The sequence below is a fragment of the Branchiostoma lanceolatum genome, chromosome 1 (genome assembly GCF_035083965.1).
Source record: "Branchiostoma lanceolatum isolate klBraLanc5 chromosome 1, klBraLanc5.hap2, whole genome shotgun sequence".
NCBI classification, from domain to species: Eukaryota; Metazoa; Chordata; class Leptocardii; order Amphioxiformes; family Branchiostomatidae; genus Branchiostoma; species Branchiostoma lanceolatum.
In genome coordinates this window covers 22,095,966-22,121,635 of record NC_089722.1, presented here as the reverse complement: position 1 = coordinate 22,121,635, position 25,670 = coordinate 22,095,966, and the positions used below count along the sequence as shown (strand labels likewise).

Sequence of the window (25,670 nt, the reverse complement as noted above, 5' to 3'; positions counted from 1 at the left end):
TGTTAGTACATATTAATACATGCAGAAAATTGCTAATCTCCTAGACTGTCAAGCTACAAATACGCCTAGTTTTGGTACAGTCGAACCTGGTCTCAACAACCACTCAAGGGACTGAGGAAAAATGGTTGGCCATGGGGACTTCAAAAAATGGTTGCTGGTTGGGAAAGACAGTTCAGGATAACCAAAGGGTAATTGGACAGGACTGTTTTAATGTGGCTTATAACCGGAGGTGGTTGGTTGGCCAGGTTTGACTGTACACACGTAACTATCTACAAGGAATCAGTCAGTAAACCCACCAGATGTCCATACAGTTCACAACCATGCACAGGTTATAAACACAAAGCTGTTACAACAAACAACCTCACCACCAGACTGCCCTACACCAAGGACTATCTAACCGGCCCACCACCTAACACAGAGGCACCAAAAGTTTGCAAGGCTCTGGGGAGCTCTTACCTTCCATGAATTAATCTGGGAGAGCAGGCCCTGGTGGGAACAGGTGTGCAGTTATATGCAGGTGCAGTTAGCATGGGTTAGGTGCATGGAAATCTAATTTCTTCATTGCTCTGACTTGTTCTAGCTTCACTGCATTCACTTTCTTCGTAGCCCCCAACTTTTTTCAACAACTATGCATGTTTTTTTGATAGCTACTGGGTTCTCATGGCATGAAGAGATCTCATTGGCAAGCAGCTAAAATCCAGTACAATCATGTAGCCATCAGAAAACCGTGCAAAGTTGTTTAAAAAACTTGGTGGGGGCTGTAAAGAAAGCTAGTTCACAGTAAGCTTCAAAGATTTTCTTTTTATCTGTTGAATAGAGTGTAATCGTTGTCACAGTGGTATTTGACTTGTTTTTGTGTGCATGTTTACAGTTTGAGGATAGAGCACACAAGTATTTGCAAAGATAGAAATTTAAAAGCTGGAGCAGCCAGATATAGATTCTCCAAAATCAGGAAGCAGTCTTCAGAAAACCATAATGCCTCAAAACAGAGAAGCAAGCAAGCAAACATGCAGGTGGCAATCAGTACACAAGCAATTTCCTGTCATTTACTCGATTTACATGATGATTTAGCATGCTACAAAAGGGAAAAAACTGTCAGTTAACCCTGAAATAAACAGTTTTCCTCTGTTGTCTACAAACTGTTACTGTAGTTACACTCCTTTGGAACATCTTAAAAACTACTTTCTGTAGCAAAAGTTAACATTATGTCATCTACATATTTTGTTGACAACACCACAAAAAGCTGTTCCTTTTTTAAAAACTGGTCTAATCGTACATTTGTAAACATGCCAAACATGCAATGTTCATGCATTGAAATAATCTGTGTGAGTAAATCTTAGAAGTCATGCTGGGTTTGATCATGCAGGCAGTAAACATAGCTTAGTCTTCAGCTACAACCCTCTTGCACTAGCGCACCATGGGTAGGTAAGGTCTCCTACCTGCGTTAGCTGTTCCCTGAGTTGTTTGATCTCCTCCTCCTTCTCCACCTTCATGGAGTCCCGGACATCGTTAATGGCGGCCAGCTTGTCTCTGTGCGCTGCTCGGATCTGCTGACGAGCCTGGTCCAGCTCCTGAACGAACAACATGCGATTGTTTCCAACATTGTAACAAACTCTCTCCTATCTGAGACTGCATTTTCATGTCCCAAGTTGGTACTGATTTAAGCTATCTATTACAAATGCATTTAAGTTCGCGTGGTTTTTATTTCGCGGTAGGGAGAGAATGGAGCGTTCGCGGTGGTTTAAAGTTCACTTTTGAAATAATAGTAATAGTAGTGCTACAGTCATAGGTGGGCAAAAAGTTTAGCGGTGGTTTTAACTTCGCGCTGAACGTTCACCGCGAAAACCGCGAACATAAAACCACCGCGAACATTTTGGCATTTACAGTATTTGAATATCTAGTTCTTTCTAGTTATCTTGGACCTGTAGTTAAGAGCAGGATATTAGCTAACATAGCATCAGGGTGTCATACACTAAGAAACAAAGGAAATTAGATGCTCTCGATCATTTTGCAGAAGATGCCCTGTTTCCCTGGTAATAACGTACACATGTACATTACACCCACTGCTACTGTTAATTTTTCCTCATACCAGAAACTTGGACAGCATGTAATTTGATTGAAACACAAACCTATCAAGTACGTCTTAATCCATAGAGTCCATTGGGGAATTCTGGTTCTGACTGGTAACCAAACAATTTTAGGGATGCCCCGTCTATAAATCCTACCTAAAAGCCTGGCTAAGAGAAAGATTTTCATCTTATGACTGGACAAAGACTGTAATTGAATGGCCAAGAGCATGTCTTGAATAAATCAAGCTTGTGAAGCCTCAGTAAACATGTCTCACCTGTTTCAATCCAGTGCAGTTCTTGTCAGCTTGGTTGTGGAGCTGTTTCTCCTTCTCCAGCTCTTCTTGTACCTTACTCAGCTGTTTGTTCGAGTCGTCCTGACAACGATCTTTCTCGCGCTGAACCGCTCGCTCCTTTTCCGCTTCCCAGGATGCCTTCTCCTTGCTGATTGCACTTCGAATCTAAATAGCAAAACATAGCCTTATTGATTTTCATTTTATTTGCAACTATTTTTCTGGTCAATCTAAACATTGACTAGTGCAGTAGGGATATCCTCACAAGATAGCTTTAAAATACTGCTTGCAATGGTGTGCAAAGGTCAGATATGACAGGTCATTCAATGTAACATATTGTATATGTAAAAATGTTTTCGGTGATTTATGTTATTTTTTATGCTGACAACTTCACCACAAACTCAAAACCACCATGATACAGATACAGACAGACAACAGCTATACAGATTCAGACAGACAACTCACTTAAAGAACACGGATACCCCCTTCATGTTCATGAATAGGCTAGTTCATTAGAAGGATTCCCCCTACCTGTTCCTTGGCCTCCAGTCTCATCCTGTCTCCCAAGGTGCGCGTGGCCTCCTCCTGTTGGCGCAGACGCTCGCGAACCATCGTCACTTCATCGTCCTTAGCCTGGAAGTCAACAGAACATTGTTCACAGCTGAAGCTTTGGGCACATTCATCCATACAATCTGGTGAATGTCATAATACAATGCGATTCCCTTTCTTCATTTCAAATATGTATCTAATTTGGATGGCACAAGTGGCAAAGGTTTAGTGCGCATGGCCTTTGAGGCCATAGGGACAGCGGGTTGTTAATTCTGACCAATTTCTAATGCACCGTTTTGGAACACAGAGTCTATCCCTCTCCTTACACTGCCTTCTACCTCCCTAACCTAAGTCAGGTATCCATTTTACACTTGGGGTATAGTGGGGTGAGGAAATAACAATAGATGAGAAAAGCAGAGAATGTTGGGTGATTGTAAGGCAGCAAAGAGCAGTTTCTGTTCACTGACCAGAATCCTTTGCTCCATCTCAGCCAGCTGTTCCGCCATTCGCTCCTCCTGGCGGGCCAGGATGTCACGCCGCTCGCGGTCCGACTGGTCTCTCAGCTGAGGAGGAGGGAAACTCTTACCGTGAAGACATGCATCTAAAACTGTAAATTCATTTCTTCTTGCGGGAACTTAATTACGCAGTTGAAGGGGAAAGGAGCTTTTTGCAGACAGTGTTTGAGTTCGCGGTTTAAACACTTATGCAGTACAGAAGTGATACAATGGAAATGCATTATCGCAGTGTTATGAATTTGCAAGCATTATGGAGAATGGTCATCATGAAAATAAAACCACTACGAAGGTTTCAAGATTTACAGTACTGCAACAGATTTCAGTTACTGATACTAAAAAGTACTTTTCAGCTGTAAACAATAATATGGTGAAAATTGAAGTAGAACTTTTGTATTTCCTTAGCAATTTTGTAACTGTAACCCCCTTTATGATCCAGTCCAAGTGCTTAAGGCTTGATGTAATGTCAAACAAATAAAGAACTCACCCTGTCTAGTTCTCTCTGTTTATCTTCTAGCAGCATGTGGCGTAGTGCAGCAAGCGAGGTCTCCTGTAAAACATATGAAAGAAGGTCCTGGTTAAAAATGAAGTTCCAGAAGGGTCTGACCCTATAATAGTTTTTTTAAACAGACTAGTCTATGATGAATAAATAATTAAATAAATAAATAAATTTATCACTATGAGAAAAATGGGGCTTTCCTTACCTTGTCTTTCTTGAGTTTTACAACATTTTTCTCATTCTCTTCTATAAGGCTATCCTTCAGCTCGCTTTCCTGAAAGAGAAAAAGTGCAGATCGTAAGCAAAGCCAAGTTTCCAAATCAAACATTTTGTTTGCAGCATTTCTTAAAAATACAATTTCTTTCCAGGCTTGATAAAGATACACTAAAAAGTATTCAGGTTTCTGTTCAACTTAAATGTACCAAACACAAATCTTCCTTGACCTCAAAGCATGAAAAAACTAATTGTTTCAAACTTCATGCAGTACTGCTACTAACAGCTAGGTGGCACTATTACCTAGCACATCAATGACAAAGCAACCCCTACCTGACTGAGCTCCTCTTGCATCTTGTAGACTGTCTCCTGGAGTTTTCTGTTCAGCTTGTCTTTCTCATGGAGCTCTGCTTCCAGAGAGGCGATCATCCTGTCCCTCTCTGCAAGCTGTGCCTTGAAGTCTGTCAAGTCTGCTCTGGCTCTTTTGCTGGCGTTGTCCAGGGCATCTGACTTGTTCTGTGGACCATACAGTGAATGTTAGGAACTATTGTCCACACAGAATATGCCGTATGTGTTGTAGAACTGTTGAAATAGGCCACATGTGTTCACTTTGTCATACCGGTTATTACATTAACAGCTTAACTTTTCTTCATTCTTGTTTCAGATTTTGTTATGTTGCCCATAAAATCAAATATTGTACTTAGTTTTATATCAGTAATAGTTCATTCCAAAAAAAAGACCAAAAAATTTACCATTGACACCTACAACTTTAACCCTTTTATACATGAAGAAATATGTATCTAAGTTGAAGTGCAAAATCATTGCCATCCTTCACTTAAACATATTATCTACAAGTCGATCTAACCTCAATGTCCCTTTTCCTGGCCCGCTCCAGTTCCTTGACTTTGAGATGAAGCTGTTCCATCTGGTGGACAGCATCCCCCTTGTCCAGCTGAGACTCTTCCAGCTGCCGCTTGCACTCCTCAAGTTCCTGTAATAGTAAACAAACATCCCACTTTTTTAAACCCAAAAACTTACACCAAAAACAAATCACACAAACAAAAAACAGATGCGAATGCTGTCATATGATTATAGATGGTGTATGGTTCTGGTGTATGATTGCATAGTCTGAATTGATAGAGGAACTTTATTGCACAAAAATTGCAACAGGTACAATGTATGGCAACTTGTAGATACATGACAATAGACCCCTTTCCAAATACCGCGACCATTTTGAATCTAGCGTGAGCGCGCGTGGTTCGAGCGCGGGAAAAGTACACACCCGGTAAGTCCGAGCCAGCGGTAATGGCGTCCTCAATAGAAAGCAGCGTTGAGTCATCTTCGGCGGCGAGATGTTCTCCTCCTCGGTGAAATCCATCGATATATTTGCATGGCACAAGTAGATGATATTGTTGTGGACACTTGGACTCGATATCGGCCAGTAAAATTGTGAATTTCTGCTACTTTTCCACAGTTCCTGCCGGGATGTTGAGCGCGCGCTACAGTGATAGAATGCTAATATGTTTACACCGCGTGCTTGTAGTTTCCCTAGTAATGTTAGCTTAAGTCGAGAAAAATCCCACAAAACATACACTTTTTGGGCTGGGATCCTTATAGCTACTTAGCTAGAAATATACAGAATTTTACTGGTTGTGACCGTAATTTTGGTCGATGCCAACTTCGCCTGGGAAAACGCGCGTTGAGAGGGGGTTGTGTGTTCTGTCTAGCCTTTCTTTCTTTTCTGTCTAGCTTTTCCTTTCTTTCTTGTTACATCTCTCCGCATGGCGATATTTGACATTTCCGCTGAATACAATCCAACAAAAAAAGACGTGAAAATGTAGGCTTGAGCTTAAGGTCAGTTTGGTTAGGAATTAAGCAGAATTTCGGCGGCTTCTTTTGACGAGTTTTCAGAAATATCAAAACCTAAAGTACGTGAGTGAAGATGGAGTGTTTTCACTTTGCGCCGTAATATTTTAATTTCCGTCGGATGATATTACAGAAACGTGAAAATATGGGCTTGAGGGCTTTGCGAGTATAGAAATTTGACGGAACTTCGGTGGCTCCTTTAACTTTGACAATATTTTAGTGCCAAGATTAGCTTGATGAAGTTCGTGAGTGAAAGCAGGGGGCGTGTTTCATTACATCACTTTTCGCGGAAATATTTTAGATTTCCACAAGATAAAACCCCACAAAAAAAGGAAAAATATCGGCATGAGGTCCTTCAGTCCTCAAGTCAATACTATTTAACGTTTTTCGGGTTCCATCCGGGCAACAGATATCTGAAATATTGCCGCGCAAAATGATTTAAAGAAACGTCAGATACAGTGGAAAACACACCTTCACTCACGTACTTGGAGTCCTCAAGACTAAATTCTTGGCATCCTAAAAGATCGTCAAAAAGCCGCCGGAATGCTGCCAAATTTGTACCCAAAAGGACATTGAACTCAAGCCTATATTTTAACGTTTTGCAGGATTTCATTTGGCGGGAATATAAGATATTGCTGAGCGAAGTCGATGTAACGCTGCACAGAAAACACGCCCCTCCCTCAAACTAACGTAATTTCAAGATGATGTTGGCATTGTCACGACAGCCAAATGGCTCAAGAGATATATTCATACCTAAACGTAGCTATAAGGATCCCAGCCCAAAAAATGTATGTTTTGTGGGATTTTTCTCGACTTAAGCTAACATTACTAGGGAAACTACAAGCACGCGGTGTAAACATATTAGCATTCTATAACTGTAGCGCGCGCTCAACATCCCGGTAGGAACTGTGGAAAAGTAGCAGAAATTCACAATTTTACTGGCCGATATCGAGTCCAAGTGTCCACAACAATATCATCTACATGTACTTGTGCCATGCAAACATATCGATGGATTTCACCGAGGAGGAGAACATCTCGCCGCCGAAGATGACTCAACGCTGCTTTCTATTGAGGACGCCATTACCGCTGGCTCGGACTTACCGGGTGTGTACTTTTCCCGCGCTTTCCCGCGCTCGAACCACGTGCTCTCGCGCTAGATTCAAAATGGCCGCGGTATTTGGAAAGGGGTCTATTGAACTATTTCTAATATCTAATAATTCTAAAGAACTAATCTAATATATGAATAACAGTAGAGACAATCTATATTTAAATGTACATGCTAAAGTTCTAGAACAGTATGTTGGCAAGTTAACAGTACGCTGTGTCAGGAATGTATAACATTGTCTCGTCTTTTCATAGAGTTGTATATAAATTGGCCTAAATAGGTAGAAAAATGAACAGGGCATGGTTATCATATTGAATATCTGTGTCTTGGTATGCAGTAATATTGCATTTGACTTACATACAATCAATTGAAAAATTGTTGTCGGTCAATGATAAGAAGTTCTTAATAACCTACACAACAACAGAAATCTTCCACCAAATACAGAAAAAGAAGACCATAAGAAAAGAATAAGAAAAATCTATGGCTTTGCTTACGTCTTGTAACTCCTCCACCTTTGCCCGTGACTTGCGCTGTTCGCTGAAGAGGTCCTCCTTGGTCGCGTTCAGCTGTCTCTCAAGCTCCCTCCGCTCCAGACCGCTGATCTGTCCCTCCCCGCTCCGCAGTCGCGCCCGTAACTCGTCCCGCTCACGCACGACTTCCAACACCTGCGGAGGGGTAAGTTTTCAACTTTAAAGTGACTGAACATCAAAAGTCCATAGACCGTAACGACAGTATATCCGCACTCAGCCAGCATGAACTAAAAACAAAACATAGAGTCACTAACGGCCCAATCCCGGGCATCATAGAGATCATAGATCTAGAGTCGCGTAATTCTCACAGGAAGATTAAAGAGGCAGTCCACAACCAGTTGGAACGTGCTGGGATGAACCGTACCAGAGGTTGGGAGCTGCCTAAGTCCTACTTTCCCCTACTCCGCAAGGAGGCGGGGGAGGCAGGAAGATCTTCACAAGTCTTGGCCTAGTCTCGTGTACTAGGTCACTCCGTGAACAAGACGTACAGAAGACGCCGAAAATTTGGAGGTGCGTATTTCGCTACCTTTCTTTTTAAGTCACTGTTTGAGGAATATTCTTGTAACTTACGTTACTGTATACTTTAGGCACTCGAGCATGTTACAGGAAACGTTTGTTGCATATGTATCTGTGACAAAGGTCATTCAAATTTATCAGTTTATCAAAAAAAGAATACTGTGGCCTCTTGCATTAACCTACAACAATTCATTGGTTGATACTGTAAATCCTGAAATGTTTGCAGTGGTTTTACTTTGGCAGTTTTACAAATGTATTACAACATATAACTATACTGTACTACAAAATTATTCCAAAAGCAAACTTAAAACACTGCGAAAACTTGTCCCCTTCAGCAGTGAAAATAACTCCCCGCAAAAATAATTCAATTTACTGTACACTGTGCATGGCGAGGACTTACAATTTGCAGTTAAGTACACCAATCAAATGAGTCATAACAGACTAGGAATCAAACTCTCAACCACCTGGTCCAGATGCAGGATTCTTCACATACTGAACCATGCACGGCCATCTTGGCTATACCAATCTATCGCTCACCTGTTCTTTGGACATGCCGAGTTCCTCTCGGTCCCGTTGGCGACTGGACGGTCTGGTCATGGCCTCCATATCCTTGTGAACCCCCTGTAGTTCCTTCTCCACGCTGTCTCTCTTGTACTCCAACACCATGATCTCTGCCCTGTGGACAGACAATAGTAGAGTGATGTGTTTACAAAACAATAGGTGGAATGGCCACATAAACCTAATTTTTGGAAAGATATAAAACATCTGAGTGTGGATTGACTCCGGCCTGTCAAAAAAGAAATATTGCTTCTTTCAACAGATAGGCAACAATATACAATAATACCTATCCTATGGCAACAAGCTGTCATGAACATAGAAGCCATTTATGAATCATGCCTGTGAATCCAAGAGAGTTTGGCCTATTGTTTATAAAACAAGAGAAAGGCCCCTCCACTATTTATGTGATGAGTCAAGTTTCATGTAAATGATCCTACCCATTCAAAATGTAGGTCACTAAACTTCGCAAGATGGAAATAGATTTTACTACAAATTACAGAGGATCAACAGTTAGAAATTTCAATTCAGTTAAAACCTTAACATAGGAAATAGAACTGTTTGAGCCCTAAACCATCAAGAAAGTCACACACATAGGCAAAACAAGTCGGTGTGGGTTTGAATAAAGTTCTAAACGGGAACTATGTGGCTAGAGCATCTTTTCTGAAGATTTGGCATGAGTGTCAATGGTTGATTTGAGGTTGTCCACTACTATTTGCCATAGGAAATATAACTAGTTTGTAGAAATCATGAGTGAGCTGAAAAGACGAGAAAGCCATTAATAACAAAGAAAGGAAAAACGGGGAAAACACACATAAAAAGTTAAAAAATACCCTAAACATCAAAAATATTCAATATATCAACTTTTTTTTTTTTTTTTACCTGAGCTCGTCTGACTTGCTCTGCATGTCCTGGACATGATGCTCAGCCTGGTTGACCTCTGACCTTTTGCTCTTCAGCGACTCCTGAATCTCTCTCATCTCAGAAAGCGCCGTCTGCAGATCACAACACAACAATAGAGATTATTGATATAATAATGATATGATGATAAATCTTAATATAATACACAGCTCTTCACAAATGACGTTTTTTTTCAGCATATTTGAATTGTGAAAGGTTGATTTGATGATTTCTTTGAGCAGGTGTTGACAAATACACATATCCTGCCTGAAGGCACTAGTGGTTTAACAAAGGAAAAAAAAACAACAACACATATACGAGACAATACAAAAATATGGGTGGGAACTTCTAACCAATTTCAAGAACAGAGCTATACCAAAATATAAATACAGACTGTGCAGGCTTTTTCTACCATTATTGTTTTCCTTGGAACAGCCCTTAACTATGTGTACTGTCTTGTTGAATAATGTAATTAACAGACAAAAGTATCCAATAATGAAGACAATTATCTGCGACCTAACCCAATGACTTGTTGACAAACACTCACCAGCGCTAGATCAGGAAAATCCAACCTGTACTTTACAGGATCATTTTGGTCCATAGCTTCCAACCACTACATGTTTACATAGTCTACAGTTCCCAACAGACTGCTCCAATACGGGTACGCTCCTAAATGTCAATTCACAACTTAGCGTGGCGAAGTGACCAATCATAGAAGAAAGAGCACTGTCATCTGGATGATAGCGTTATCTCGTGGTGAAAAGGCCGGTAAGAATAGCTAAAGGCTGTTACACCAGGCAGCCCTCTGGACATAATTGTCGTAATTCCAGTTTCACACCTCCTTTTGAGATATCAGGTGATAATGAGGTCACCTGTTCATTACTTCTACCACACACCTGTGCAAAGGTGGAGAAATGAACTCTATTGGTACAGGAAGGCTTTCTAGATCGACCAAATTCACCAATAGCCGTAATTGTTAACGTTTGGAAACCCAGAAAACGTTGAGAGGGAGTGGACAAGTGCCTCCTTTGTCTAACTGACAGGGCAACAAATAACAGAGGCCACCTGTTTGACTCAATGTTCATCCTCCTCTCACAATAGAAACAAGAGAGACATTTTCCACATGATTTTCAAAATTAAGTTAGAAAGACGATTTCAGCATAACTAAAAACAACAACATAAAGTGTACAACTTTTCTTTGGTAAGACTTCGCTTCTGTTAGACAACAAGTCGTGATCATCAATCACCGTAATCATCAATCACCGTATATTTCAATCCCTGCGGTGGTCCAGAGCTTGGGTTTATCCAGGCAACAGGAATGAGACAAAAGGATACCAATAAGGATATATAAAATAGGCTGTAAATACCAGTAGCACCTGGGATAAGAAGTTCACCAGACAGGTATATGGGGAAAGGTAATCTAGCACCACTGTGGATGTAAATATGCTGAAGGATGTTGTATGTAAAATTCACTGCTGTTAAAGGCATCCAGAGCAGTTTATGAGGCTTGAAACTTGAATAAAAAAACCTCAAATTTCTAGTCATTCTTACACATAGTAAGTTTCAATAACACTATACCATTACATCTCGACATTAAAGGAGCAAATATACGATGTCGTTGTGTGGTGAAAACTGATAGAATATCCAAGCCCTAATAGACTGATCCTGACTGTCCATCACAATCAGCGGTTCGGCCAATGAGAGAGTGACTGCATGTCCGTCAAATATTTGCATGTTCATGTTTTAATTTTGCATTTCTACGTTTTGACGGAGGTGGGTGGGGCTATGGTATCGGTCTATTTACACTAGGCGCGTGAAACTAAAAGATCACCATGTAGCTTATTGTTGTGCCGCTTTTGAGAACTTTTGAAGAAATCCGCACGCAAATGTGGTAAACAGTGGCAATAAATGTCAATTTCATTAAGATTACAGCAACTAGAATATTTCCAGTTTTCAAGCCTCATAAAATGCTCTGGGTGCCTTTAACCTCTTGTGAAGATTTATGTTTCTTCTGCTTCATTGTATTGTATAAAAGCTACAGTCCCAGAGTTATTTGTCTGTCCAAAGGTTTTCTATAATATATGTCAGTCTACACTCTACACTAATGAAGAATTTGAGTATTGGCATGCAATGCTGCAGTACCATAGGCAGTCACAAGGAGGCACATTGTACTGAAGTACATGTATGTACAAGTAGGCTGGAAGCTAAATGGCATGAAAGGGTAAAAAACATATTTTTTACCCCAAACTTCAGTTTTTAAAAACTTTCCTAGAAATCAGTGCATAGATTGGTTATTTAGTGCCCTGGATGTGCTTGGAAAATACAAAGTGTGCCAAACCTCACCTGTTTCTGAGCCTGTGCATCCCGCAGACCTTGCTCGGCATCCCGCAGGCTAGACGGACTCTGGTTGGTCCTTTCTGCACGAGGCATGATCGTGGAGTTGATGTCGTCATAGGAGCGGTAGCGTCCGCCGATACCTGGGCTCTAAACACAAGCATATCAGTCTTAGTCTCAACATAGTATTTGGTACGGTAGACTGTACTGAGACATGAACTGTACAAACTGACATCAGAAAGCTTCTAAAGTTTGTTATTGCCAACTCCATTCTAATGGCTCACTTAACCTTTGCAGACTAAAGCAGCCGTTTAGCACCCAATTCCATATTGGTTACAGATTTACCAGGAGAAGGTTAATATTCTAAGAAATCAAAGCTATTGTTTACTTTGTGATAGGGACAGACACACATTTGGATGTGAAAAGAATGACATATGATTAAGATGTCTCACCCTGTTTCTGTCTGATGAAACACTGATAGCTGACACGTCAGGCATACTGGCTGATACGTCAGGTAGAGCAGAATATGTCTTGGGTGTGGACTGCAACTTCCCCGAGTCCCTTCTCCTCCCAACTTCACTCGATCCCATTGCTCCCGCTTTACTACTCCTGATGGATGCAGAGTGTACATCATTGCTAAATTATTTCACATTTCACATAGAGATTAAACTGTAAACGGACAATAATCTTACTGGGGTCAATTACAAAGGAAACACATCACAAACATGTTTTTAACAACAATCAAGGCACACAACCAGAGTTCAAATTTTATCTCACTAGCACACTCAAAATCAAATACTCCACATACATTGTACATGTACAAAGGGTTTCAGATTGAGACTGAAATGAAGATAACACAATCCTGATGTGCACAGAAGTTGTCTGAATAATGAGAAGAGATGTACAAGGTCTAATAACATTTTTCACCTGCACCTGGATAGTGAAAGGTGCATCAGGTGTGCAGCACAATATTCCAGCTGCCCAGCTGATTAATGGTATCAAAGACCCGATTTACACACAAGTTTTCGAAGTCGACTCGGGGCTGTGTGGGAAAAGCTTTGGAATGCATCAGTGGAGTTTTCCTACCCGAAAACGCTGCTTGGGTGGCCTAGAGTTCTCCTTGCACAGACTCCAAGACGACTCAAAAATGTGAGTGTACAGTGGGCCAAAGACTGGAGATAATGGAAGGTTGAACTAACAGATAAGAACAGAGCCGCATGATACTCGGGGAGGAACCCATTGTTTCTCAGCTAATCTCATGTCCTTAGTAACCAAACATTCTGCATCCCAGTTTCTTACTGGTCAGAGGGTCTACTCAAGAACCGTAAATTGGTACAGTACACAAAACCCTTTTCTTACATCCTTATTTTCTTCCAAGATAGTCTCTTTTCTTTATTCCCTAGTATTAACTTTTTTTCCAGGACAATTAGTAAGGATTTGGATTGTTTTTCTTTGTCAGGGCAGAAAGCCACCATCTATGAGAATGGTTAAACCCTGAATGTTTTCTTACTGGCTGTTCTAAGGCCTTACTGGCTACATTGCAAATAGAGACAGTTTGTACAGCTTATGTGAAAAGAAAAGGTTCGGATTAAGACATCACATGTAACATCTGGCAACAGTGGGAAAAAACACCAGCAGAAAAATGACATACACATCAACAACAAGAGTCTGATGACCCAAAATCTCCATGAAATTTGTTTTTATATATGATGTGTTTTATTTGCCCCAGTTGTTTGTTTTTGCCGTTGGTTGTTTTATTTTATGTGCCAACGGGTATCCACATACAGGTTTGGTAGTGTTCCCATTTGTGGTTTGACCACCAGCTGTTGACCTAGATAAGAGACCAACAGATGGTGGGACCTCAAAGCCCACAATAGAGTAGATATTTCTCATTATTTATGCAAATTCAGTCCGAATTTGCATAATTACCACTTCAGTTTGTACATCTCTGTCCAACCCACCTGCGTACCAAATATCATGAAAATCTGTCACTCCTTTCTTCAGTTATTCTCCTTTGAAAATATTTACAAACACGCCATTGCAGTTCCAGTGACACATACCAGGGGGCCCAAAATCGGCCTTGACCTTTCTCCTCCCAGCACCTACCCACATACCAAATATCATTTCAATCCATCCACACGTTCTTCAGTTATGCTGATTTTAAGCTTCCGGTGACACATACATACAAACACAGTGACACAAACATACACACACGCGCACACACGCACAAACACAATAACTTCGCATGATTAGAACTTCAGTGTGTACATCTCCGTCCAACCTACCAACGTACCAAATAACATGAAAATCTGTTGTTCCTCTCTTCAGTTAAACCCCTTTAGAACATTTTTACAAATAGGCCATTGCAGTTCCAGGGACACAAACCAGGGGGCCCAAAATCGACCTTGACCATTCTCCTACCAGCGCATATCCACATACCAAATATCACTACAATCCATCTACACGTTCTACAGTTATGCTGACTTTAAGCATACGACGACACCCATGCAAACGATTTACCTCCTTACTTATGCAAATTCGGTCTCATCTGCATAGTTTGCACTTAAGTGTGTACAACTTGGTCTAACCTACCTGTGTACCAAAGAACATGACGATCTGTCCGTCCACTCTTCAGTTCTTCTACATTTAAGATTTTATCAAATACGCCATTGCAGTTCCAGTCACACATGCTAGGAGGCCCAAAATCGACCTTGACCTTCCTCCACCTAACACCCACCCACATACCAAAAATCATTTCAATCCATGTACAGGTTTTACAGTTATGGTGACTTTAAGCGACCGGTGACACAAACATACACACAAACACCAAACGCAAGCAAAACAGTACTCCATGAAAAAGCCTTTTTTCATGGAGATAACAACAACAATCAAAATAGACTTTTTATTACATCTAGCCAAGCCATTGACAAAGAATTCTATAATTACAATTATTGCAACAAACACTGACAGCAGCAACATGAAATATAACAAAAATGAAGATATGGAAAGTACATTATGTGCACCTTCAGTAAATGTGCAGCTTAAACTGAAATTTTGATTGCAAATAAGTGAACATTGCAGTTCATCATGATAGCATATACTGTGCTGACAAATATCAGGGAAGTTTTGGAATGTTCAGTGAGCACTTATTACATGCCGTTACAGCCACTACATTCAAGGCATGCAAAATATGCAGAGTCAACATGCTCACACTGCAACTGTGTAATCAAAATATAAATATTTCAACAATCGTATACACGTAAACAAGTCACAGAACATGAGTCAGCATACACCAGGACATAGCTCTGACATCCTACATCTAAACCATGTTTACTATAGAATAAACTCTCAAGAACAAATAGCAAGACAACAGGACTGGTAAGACTTTGACATGGCATGGTGACATGACAAGATATACAAGCTGCACAGTGACATTGCAAAAGCATATTGTACTAACCTGTCCAAAAAGGGTGTGTCAATGCTAGTCATTTGCCCCTTAATTTCATCAAAGAAATGCTTTTGTGAAGGATTTGATACTCGTCTCTGGGAGTATTCTGTCTGAGGTGAGGTCTCCAGTATGGTTGAGGCACTACGACAGGCGTCCATCTCACAGCAAACCAATGGTTGCGCAGTTTGTTTTCCTTGACAGACGTTGTCAGGTATGTAACCTACATTAGCAGCATTTGGCCTGATTCTCCTACGGTGTACACCGGACTCTGTTTGCCAAACATTTGAACAAGGATTACAGTTGGGGCGGCTACCACCAATACAACTCCTTAGCTTCTCAAGACCACAAAAATCTGTTACTCGGCCGATGGCTTGATCATCCTGTAGCAGCATACTGCTTGCAACTGCTTCTCTGTTGCTGAAACACTGACGGGTAGTCTTAATTGGCAACTGAAGAATAAGAGGGCGTTCCAACATTAGGCTCTCCTTGTATGCAACTTTTCGCACAAATAGTTTTGGCCCTGCACTGCTTGCCAATTTACTCCATTCTTCATCTGATGGCTTGTTTCCTTGCAACACCATAGCTTTGGGGACATCCTTGTCATCTACACTGCTACTTAAAGAGTGGATCTTTCCGTCATCGCTTCCATGCATCGTCTGGGGTGGCAAATCGTGTCCTGAATCCAAGATCTCCGACACCTTGCAGTGAGCACAGTCATCTCTACGTGCAAATTCTGGATACCCAAGGTCCTCCTTGCTTATCCCATGTTGTTCACTGTCTGCCAAACCGTTTGCTTTGTCTGAACAATTGTGATCCAGTCCCCCCACTGTAATCCCTTCGCTACATGGTGCTTTGACCGGCAGTTCTATGCCTCTTTGAATAGCAGGCTTAGCACTGACCAAACTGGCATGTCCACTTGTCAATATGTGCTCTGTAACTTCAGAAGTTTGCTGTACAATAATTTCATGCGATTCTTTGGTTGGTGCAGAATTGTCTCCCGTATCTCCTTGTTCCATTTCCTTACAATTACTTGAAGTAGAGCTAAGAGCTTCTAAAGCACTGCTGGGCTTTTCTGTGCCGCTGTCTTTGATAGCATCTTCAAAATCAATGTTAGGGTCCTCTGCACTTTGCATTGGACTGCTGTTCTGCCTGCTATCAGAACTGGAGCTCTGACATGGCCGTGGTTTTTCTTCCACTTCCGGCAACGTCTCGAGGTTTGTCGGGAGGGATTTCTGCTTCACGAAGTGCATCCGCTTCCTCTTGAGCCGCAGCAAGTCCAACACAGTACGGCCAAGCAGAGGGGGAGCGTGTGCCGAGCCATTCCTGACATTTTGAGTCATCCAAGGGCTGTTCATTGCCTCTGTAGTTGCCGTGATGGTAGCTGCTTTGACCAACCTCTTCCGTTTAGCTGCAGCACTGACGTCGCTGTATGTTGTGGTGTCGCCATGTTTCTTACAGTCCTCAACTATTTTGACCGTCTTCCCTGGCCTCTGCACTTCCTGTACTTCTGTCACCACTTTGTCTGCTCCTACTTGGTCATGTTTGGCAATTTTTTCTTCAGATTGCTGCTGTCTTCCAAATATCAAACTTTCTGATTCAGTTTCAATGCTCCTGAGACTCTGGGCATCCGAATGTCCGTCATCACTGCTCAACTCCAGCGAACTGTGTCTTGAGCTCCACAAGGTGGTGGGTGACTTTGCGTCTTGCCCAGCTAACCAAAATGTGTTGGCTTGGCTTTTTAACCTGTGCTTAAGTGATGGTAGAAATCGTATAGGGATGTCAAACCCAGAGCCCCCAAACCCCAGCTCCATTAGCGTCAGTTCCGCGCTGCCTACCCGATGCTCTAGCAGATCGCTCACCGTGCCCGAACTATCGAAACTAGACCCACGCGACAGACACCCGGGTCCCGGCGACGAAGCGGCGCTGCGAATACGCAACATGTAGTCCATGTCATTCTCGTACGGCTGCTTGGCTCCCATCCAGTTATTTATAAACACTGTCTTGTAGTCTGCCAACTTGGCGGGGTCTGCCTGCCGCTCGCTAACGTCCAAATATTTGTGATCATCTTCTGCTTCAGACACCTCTAACACAGGGATGCCCTTCGGAGAGGGTGGTTCGTTTACGCTGGTGGTTTCAAACACGTCGTCATCGTAATCGTCATTACCAGAACCACTGGCCTCGATAGCCCGCAGACGCTGAATTACCTCCATCGATAACAGGTCGTCGTTTTCAAACGAGCTCCCTTCGCTGGTGGTAGTGAAGGACTCGCAGTACGAGTCAAAGCTTACGGAGTGCCGTGTGTCCACAGCGGCCAAACGGCGCATAAGAGACTGTCTCCTGTTTCTTATTGCTCCGTCACTGCCGCATGTGTGGAAACGGAATGGAAAAATGACGTCAACATGAAGATAACTTTTATCAAAACCCATTTACAAAATGGTCCCAAATCTTGTTCACACATGTGTGGAACAATTATGCAGAGGTGCCATATTACTGACTCGGAGATAGAGTTAATTTGTTACTAAGCTTAAATGCAAAGGGGGCTGGGAGAGGATTACATTTCCTTTTTCCATCTTTCCTTACAACTTCCTAGCTACACCTATGCTTGAATTAAACTGCAAGCAGAAAATAATATGCCTAATTGCTCCACCAACATGATACTAACTAAAATTTCCTCTTATTGGAAAACACCTCAAGGAGACTTGAGGCTCAAAACATGAATGATAAACAAAACCCCTGCAAAATATCTAAGAAAAGGCTTTCCTTACCATAGAAATGACTAAAACAAAAGTATACAAAAAAAATCATTCAGAAACAAACAAAATACATTGGCATAAAATTGCACTGTATATATTTGTGCAAACCTGATATTCCAAATGTGGCTAAAAAAAATGATATACATGTATCCAGAAAAACTTGCTATGGTGTAAGATTTCACAAGAACTTAAATTATTTCTTTCAAGAAGATAAACTTGTCCAACTGTATAGCTTGATTGCTAAGTTGTATACTCTTCTCTCACCTGCTGAGACTTCATGTTCGGTAGTAAAGTGTCATCGTCACAGTCACAACACAAAAAACTCAACCTTAACCACATGAATCAGAGCTCGACATAAGGTTGGAGATTGGAACTGGAGACCGAAATGTTTCCTGTCGCCACAGCAGTGACTAGTGTTGCCTCTATCTTACTCAAGGTGAAAGGGTGAAAGCCTAGTATCCATTGTTCATGACACGACCACCCACAAATAAACAGGATGTATTTTGTCACAACTACTGATCTCAAAACATTCTAGTTTGATAAGAGATATGGGGGCAGCCGACACAGTGTTGTAAGGAAATGACAGTTCATTGCAAGGCTTTCTAATGTACGGCTACTGAGAGACAATGGAAACTGAAAAAGAGGTCTTGTTACCATAACAGGTTAGTTTCAGATTAGTAAAAGTACAATACCTGTAGTAGCTGTTTGTGTTGAACTCGGGGCTGGCGTGTTTGGGGCTGTCCTCTACGTCACTCACCACTTCCGTCTCTTGTTCGTTTCCTGCCATGGTGCAACGAAAAACGATCAAATCAATCACACGTGAAGGAAACGTGAAATCTGATGTTGAAAATAAGGCCAAGTGTGTGACACCGAGAGTGGGTAACAGGTGCGTGGGTCTGGATGTTGCTGTTCCTACTGAGAGAATGAGAGTGCAGAAAAGCAGCAGTAAAGTTTGATATGTAGACATGGAATGTCCACTTTGTCAGGCGATGGAAATAAAGGAGCTCATGATTAACAATAAACTACAACATGGAATTCAGTTAATGTAATCATTGTGTTTCTTGTGACTTGTTTCATGCTGGTATTACCAAAATTCAAGATATTTGCTATCATGCGACCATGTATGGTGGTATCAGGACTAGTACATACATATGTAACATAGTCTAAAACAAATTATACATTTGTAGATTAAAAATGTCTGAGTGCAATTCAGAAATTATTGTAGAAATCATAATATACCTATGTGACATCAAATTAATAATGTCAAGAAGTGACTAAAAAATTAACTTGTCAATGACAGCATTGAGTATATTATATTGCTTCCAAATTTTAAGCATTTTTCATAATGATATCCCTTTTCCATTTTCAACCCCTATGATCTGTCCCTGTCCATCCCTTTACCACTGAATATCAAAGATTAAAAATAAAGTTGAGGCAACTATGAAAACAAGACAGTCCAGTGTAAAATTATTAGAATGGTTATCAAATGATGGGTTTTCGAAAAAGAGTAGGGGCATGCCCCAGTGTGCGATGGTCCAAAACCTACAGTCCTATGACCGCACATGGGTTCGCCCTTAGTAATAGCCTCCGGCTAGTTGGGCAACCCTGGCATGTACATGCTGAACTAATAGATAAAAATAAATAAAGATAAATAAAGGATGGGTTTTATAGTGAATAACCAATGTGTTAATCCTAAATTAATTTTTAAAGAACCTATGTTAGAAAATTTGTCCAGAAAATGAGAAAGATAGATATTTGATTCGGAAGAAAAATTTTTTACACCTAAAATTGTAGCAACATTACACATATGGCTGAAATTCACAAATTTGATTTTGAATTGACAATGGCTGAAATTTGTATTGCGCAGCTGCAAAATAATGGTGATGCCAAATTAAATTGCCACGTCATGGTACCACACACTGTACATTAGCACTGTCATCAATTATTAAGTGACATGGCTTCTAAAGGCTAGTAATGTAAAAAATTGATGAATGATGTTTCAGCGTAATGAAATCATGATATCAAAGAAGGCCAATTTAGCCTCTTTACCCATTAACGGTCTTCTGACCTTTAGTCATAACTTACTATTCTTAGCTGTTTTTTTTTCCAGTAAATTTATTTGTATTTGTCACACTTCTTTAACATATAAACATTTAAAGGAGGTTTTTTTACTGAACAATTACAATGTTTTTTATCATGCACAAATCTTCAATGATCAATATTTAATTACGTTTCTTAATGTTTAAATAGCTTTAACCTTCTTTATTCTAAAGTAGGCTTCTGGTACAAAATTTGTACTGCTAATTGGGTTAGGCAGCAGGCAGAAGGTCAAGTAGTCAGGCAGTCGGCATATTAGAATTGTTACCCTTCTCAAGCTTCCTTGTAAACCCCAAGGGAGCCTCCCCATTACATACTAACTAGCTAGTCATTCAGTCTAGTGACCAACTAGTCAGGCTGTCTAGTTCCCAACTAACTAACTAGCTAGTCAGGCTATCAGCACATAAAAATTGCCAACCTTCTAATAAGCTGAATAAAAAGACTCTTTTTACACAACCAAGGGATTTATTCAACCGACGTTTCGGTGACCCTCTGTCACCTTCTTCAAGGCAATTCTGACTGGTTCACATAGCAATGCAGCACAGGTGTTGCTGCTTATATATTAATGAGATGCAAACGCAAATTGTTTACATCATAGGGATGACATCACTATGCGGTCCCAAACGTACAGATTTCACTTCTGTACGTTTGGGACCGCATAGTGATGTCATCCCTTGTGATTGTATATGTGTAAATAATTTGCGTTTGCATCTCATTAATATGTATAAGCAGCAACACCTGTGCTGCATTGCTATGTGAACCAGTCAGAATTGCCTTGAAGAAGGCGACAGAGGGTCACCGAAACGTCGGTTGAATAAATCCCTTGGTTGTGTAAAAAGAGTCTTTTTATTCAGTGACTTACCAACCTGATGAAACTATTCACGGCTTCTAATAAGCTACCTTGTAAACCCCAGGGGAGCCTCCCAGCTGCCCAAACCAGTTCTTAGTAACCTTACACAATTACAGTAATTGACACGTGATATGGCACCAATATGGCTGCTACACGGACCTATCATATGTTGTTTACCTATTTTCTAGATGAATATGTATGCCAGCTGATACACAATTACTTATGCCTTAACTATATGGTTGCTCCGGGGGCAAGGATTTTGCAGGCGGACTAATAGGATCTTTCTGAATGGACAATGCAACAGGTGCTTGGGCTGTTTGTAAGGGGAGACGGTGTTGTTGTTCTCTCCCTGACCTTCGAGGGGTCGTGCACTACAACAGTACTAGGAAGCCTGGTGGCATAATGCTGTAATCTTCTGTATGCTGCTGCATTCTGTTTACATGGTGCTTAAGTCATGAAAGGACACCACCGTGGCATCAGGTATGTTCTCATAAAAAGTAGAGGTACAATGGTCTGTGTTTCCAGGCATTCATAGTAATAAGAGCGGCAAGGACTACTCAAAGGCCTTTGTGGATTTCTGGCACAAAGGAGAGATGGCTGCCAACGATCAAAAATTGGCATGGAAAGAGTTGACGTCGCAATTGGATTCTCGCAACGAGACTAATAAGATTTGTGGGAAATGCAGCAAGGAAAACGACGAGGAGGACAGTTTTATACAATGCGGGGGGTGCAAGACGTGGTTTCACTCTCACTGTAGCGGGCTCCTAGAGCACCTGTTGGATGACCTGGTCGACTGTGGGGAGAAGGATTACATCTGCTACACCTGCTTACAGCTGCGGAACAAGTGCAAACGGCAGAAGACTGACGGGTCGAAGAAACAACCTGCGAAAGCAACAAAGGACAAAACAAAGCCGCACAAAGATCACAATGACCTAGTGAACGGGACAGCCAAAAAAGGAAAGGAAACTGCAAACCAGAGTAGAGAAAAATCGGAAAGCATAGCACAAAGTGCCTCAGAAAAATGCAAGAGTGATAAGCCTGTTGGACAAAGGCAGGGGGTTTACAATGAACCTGAAGTAACAAGCACAGCATTCATAAGAGCACTGACAGGCAGAGTGGTCTCTTTAGAAGCTGCTAACACACGACTGAATGCAAGGGTGGTCCGTCTTGAACTCCAACTGTCAAACATGAAAATGTGCCAAGCCCCAAATCCTGTGGAAAATGTCGGAACAGATTCCTGCTACACCAATCCCAGGCGTGCTTCTCCCTCCGGTTTCGAAACAGAAACCGTGCAAAGCGAGTGTGCAATACCGACAGAGTACATGTTTCGTGACAAATCTCTCAGTCACCCTGTGCCAGACTCACATATTACTGTAAATGCTGGGATTGTTGAAAATGAGGAACGAGGCAACAACGACCACCTGTGTACGAAGCAAGCACGGTCAGTGTACAGCCCTGATGATGAAGACGAAGCAGAAATTTTACTTATCGGGGATGAGAACATAAAGGGGATTCTACCTCAGATGCTGCACAAGGACCTCAAGCTGGCAAAACATTCTGCATTGATGATACAAGATGCAGCTCTCTGTCTGAAAAACACGCACTACAGCCGGCTAAAATGCATCATTCTCCATGTGGGAATGAATGACATCAAGACTACAAACAGCGCAGACGATGTCGTTCGAAGCTACAACTCCTTGATATCAAAGGCACAGAAAAAGTATCTATCCGCTCGTATAGTTCTCTCGCTCATTCCGCCGTGGAAGGAGATATCTCAGATGTACAAGCGCCAGCAAGTCAATAATTTTCTGTGGGACATCAGCTCCACTATGGAAAAAGCCTTGTGTGTTGATAACGAGAACTTGGGTAAAGAGCGACCCATTCTGATTAAAGCCGGGCTGTATCAGGCTAATGGAATTCTCCTCAATGCTGATGGCACAGCCTTACTTGCCTCCAACTTAAAGAAAGCTGTCGATGTTGCCATAGACGACAGGGGAACCCCGCAAACAGTATTGCATGGCAACGATGTGGAATCTGACATTAAACTGCAACCTGGGACCCCTGCTAGCAGAGAGAGTACAACAACTTCTCAGGGCGATATCCAACAACATATGTCACCAGAGGTGCAAGCGATACCTAGACCTGGCAATGAACTCTCTCCAGGATTTGTGAGTTACCCAAGCGTTGTGGAAAGATCCTATCAATGGGGACATGCAGGTCCTTTAAATGTGGTGAACACAGGGCCACAAACAAGTTCGGAACACAATCTACAGCATCCAACATATATGATGTGCACGCAGGCACACCACTATCCACCACTCCAAGCTAGCCCCATACAGGCAATCACTATAACCCACACAGCACCTGTGCAACACATACCAGCGAGACAGTCTATGCTCATGAGACAGCCTTCTCCACATATGCCAATGCAAGCCTTACCCATCCAGCCAGCCGCACTCACCCAGGCTGTGCAGCAGCAACCCATACCCATGAGGCAACCCACGCCCAATCAATCCATGCCCCAACCAACGTTTATACAGCCCCCCCTGCACGGCAGACCCATGTATGGTACACTTAGACGGCAGTCCAGACCCGTGAAGTCTATGCCCATTATGACTGCATCCATACAGCATGTATCCATGGGGCAGGCTATACCCATGCAGCAACCTCCACCCATGCAGTCCAAGGGACAGCCAATACCCATACAACAGCATACACCCATGCAACAGCCTCCACCACTGGCCATGGGACAGCCTTTCCAAATGAGACACCCTCCACCCATGGGGCCTTCTACACCCATGGAACAGCCTTTACAAATGAGACACCCTACACCCACGGGGCAGCCTATACCCCTGGGACAGCCTATACCGCTGGGACAGCCTTTACAATTGAGACACCCTACACCTATGGGACAGTCTACACCCATGGGACAGTCTACACCCATGGGACAGCCTATGATGGGACAGCCTTTACAATTGAGACACCCTACACCCATACCACAACCTCCACCAATAAGACAAGCTATACATTTTGGACAGCCTCTATCCTTGAAGCCTGCAGGACAGGCTAAAACCCCAGAACGAGTAATGACAGGGATGCACCCTAAATGAGCTTCATCTACCTAAATTCAGGTCTGAATTTTGAGGCTAGACAGTATAAGATGCTGAGAAAATTCAATTGTTAAATTATCCAAATGTGTTTATTGAATTTTAGCAGAAAGTAAGTAAATATTATTGAATATAGATTGTTTGAAATGGTAGATGTTTAGTCTAATGAACCTCAACCAAGTCACAGAACAAATTATTGGTGGGAGAAAATTGTTGTTACCTAAATACACAATTTTTTCCAGTAACACAGTGTCTTGCCTGTGAAAGTGTAATAGCAGAAATGCAGCTTATACATGTATCACTTATTCAAGTTATTGTGCAGTACAGAGCTTATTTCAATGCATGGAGTAATTTGTCTAGTACATTTTTTGTACTTTTTGGAGGATTTCTACAAACATTTTCTAACATTTCCTTATCTATATCTTTACACTTAAAGGATGATCTGTTATGTGCAACTACACAAACTTGTGATTGTTAAGTATCAAAAGTTTGTAATTTTTAATTTAGTATTCTTTAATGCAATTATGACATTCAAATTGTGAACAATGCCCTCAAGATATATTTCATGCTGCTGCTACTGAAATGTCCTGTATTTGATATGATACATCTACATATATATATGTATAGCATTACTTAAAAAGGTTCAATATTCAAGGTTCAATATTTCTTCATGTTTTGTTGTGCTACTATATTGTATAAGTTAAAAGAATGTTCCAATCTAGTAACTCCCTGTTCTTGGGCGTGGTCCAATGCCAAACGCACTAAGCCAACAAAGACTGCAAGAAAATTAAAGTATACAATGTATAATCTCTTAAAGATAATGCAGACATGTTATATTTGGTGTAACAACTTGCTATTGTGGAACCATGTGACTGCAGCTTGTTATTGCATTAAACAACAGTTACTTGTGTGATTCTCCGAATATCTTCTCAAATTCCAGCATTGTTTGAAGCAACAAATGATAAAGAGAAGACCAGGCACAATTTAATCATCAGATAGCTAGTAACGACTTCTAACAAGCAGGTTTAGGAATCTCAGGCTATACGTTATGTGCAGTTTCTCAAACCAATCAGACCCAGTGCAAATTTGTGCATTCAAAAACTCATAGCTAAATGATGGCAGAATGATCAAGAGACAAACAGTAGCACATTCGAATCAGCCGAATGCTATTCTAACATTGGAACAGATTACGATGTAGATCAAAGCAAATCACCATCTAGTATGTGACAACAGGTACCCTACCTATATCATCGGCTTCGCTGTCGACTACGACTCCATAGCGAGGTGTGCGCGAGGGGAAGGCTTTCACGCTTTCAAAGTCGCTCAATCCATCTTCTAGTGCTTCTGCAAATGGTAATTGGGATGAATCTTCGAGTGAAACGATGAGTATCTATCAACGGCACATGTACTGGACAGATGTGTACTCAAAATCAGGCAACATACAAAAGCAGGGGCCACTTCAAACTGCAGCAAGCCA

General features: G+C 41.5%; 1 protein-coding gene and 1 long non-coding RNA gene across 10 annotated transcripts in view; both read right to left on the bottom strand.

Moving 5' to 3' along the window:
* The window catches only part of LOC136441649 (myosin-10-like), a 54,803-nt gene that overhangs the window by 7,291 nt on the left and 21,842 nt on the right, over positions 1-25,670 (bottom strand). For 6 of the 9 annotated variants that reach the window (XM_066438104.1, XM_066438068.1, XM_066438134.1 and 3 more), the window contains 16 exons: positions 25,436-25,537; positions 18,832-18,919; positions 12,391-12,547; positions 11,948-12,088; positions 9,587-9,699; positions 8,687-8,825; positions 7,598-7,768; positions 4,998-5,123; positions 4,466-4,648; positions 4,125-4,193; positions 3,908-3,970; positions 3,376-3,471; positions 2,891-2,992; positions 2,345-2,527; positions 1,440-1,571; positions 457-486 (listed from right to left, as the gene is read on the bottom strand). In XM_066438104.1, coding sequence (XP_066294201.1) covers positions 457-486; positions 1,440-1,571; positions 2,345-2,527; positions 2,891-2,992; positions 3,376-3,471; positions 3,908-3,970; positions 4,125-4,193; positions 4,466-4,648; positions 4,998-5,123; positions 7,598-7,768; positions 8,687-8,825; positions 9,587-9,699; positions 11,948-12,088; positions 12,391-12,547; positions 18,832-18,919; positions 25,436-25,537 — 1,895 coding nt within the window. Of the gene's footprint in view, positions 1-456; positions 487-1,439; positions 1,572-2,344; positions 2,528-2,890; positions 2,993-3,375; positions 3,472-3,907; positions 3,971-4,124; positions 4,194-4,465; positions 4,649-4,997; positions 5,124-7,597; positions 7,769-8,686; positions 8,826-9,586; positions 9,700-11,947; positions 12,089-12,390; positions 12,548-15,395; positions 18,048-18,831; positions 18,920-25,435; positions 25,538-25,670 lie in introns of those variants that run through there. The other 3 variants (XM_066438095.1, XM_066438111.1, XM_066438118.1) reach the window with 3 other exon arrangements.
* On the bottom strand, positions 5,172-7,573 carry LOC136441726 (uncharacterized). The gene is made up of 2 exons (XR_010756923.1): positions 7,141-7,573; positions 5,172-5,589 (listed from the first exon to the last, which is right to left on the bottom strand). It is a non-coding gene; the product is annotated as an uncharacterized lncRNA (long non-coding RNA).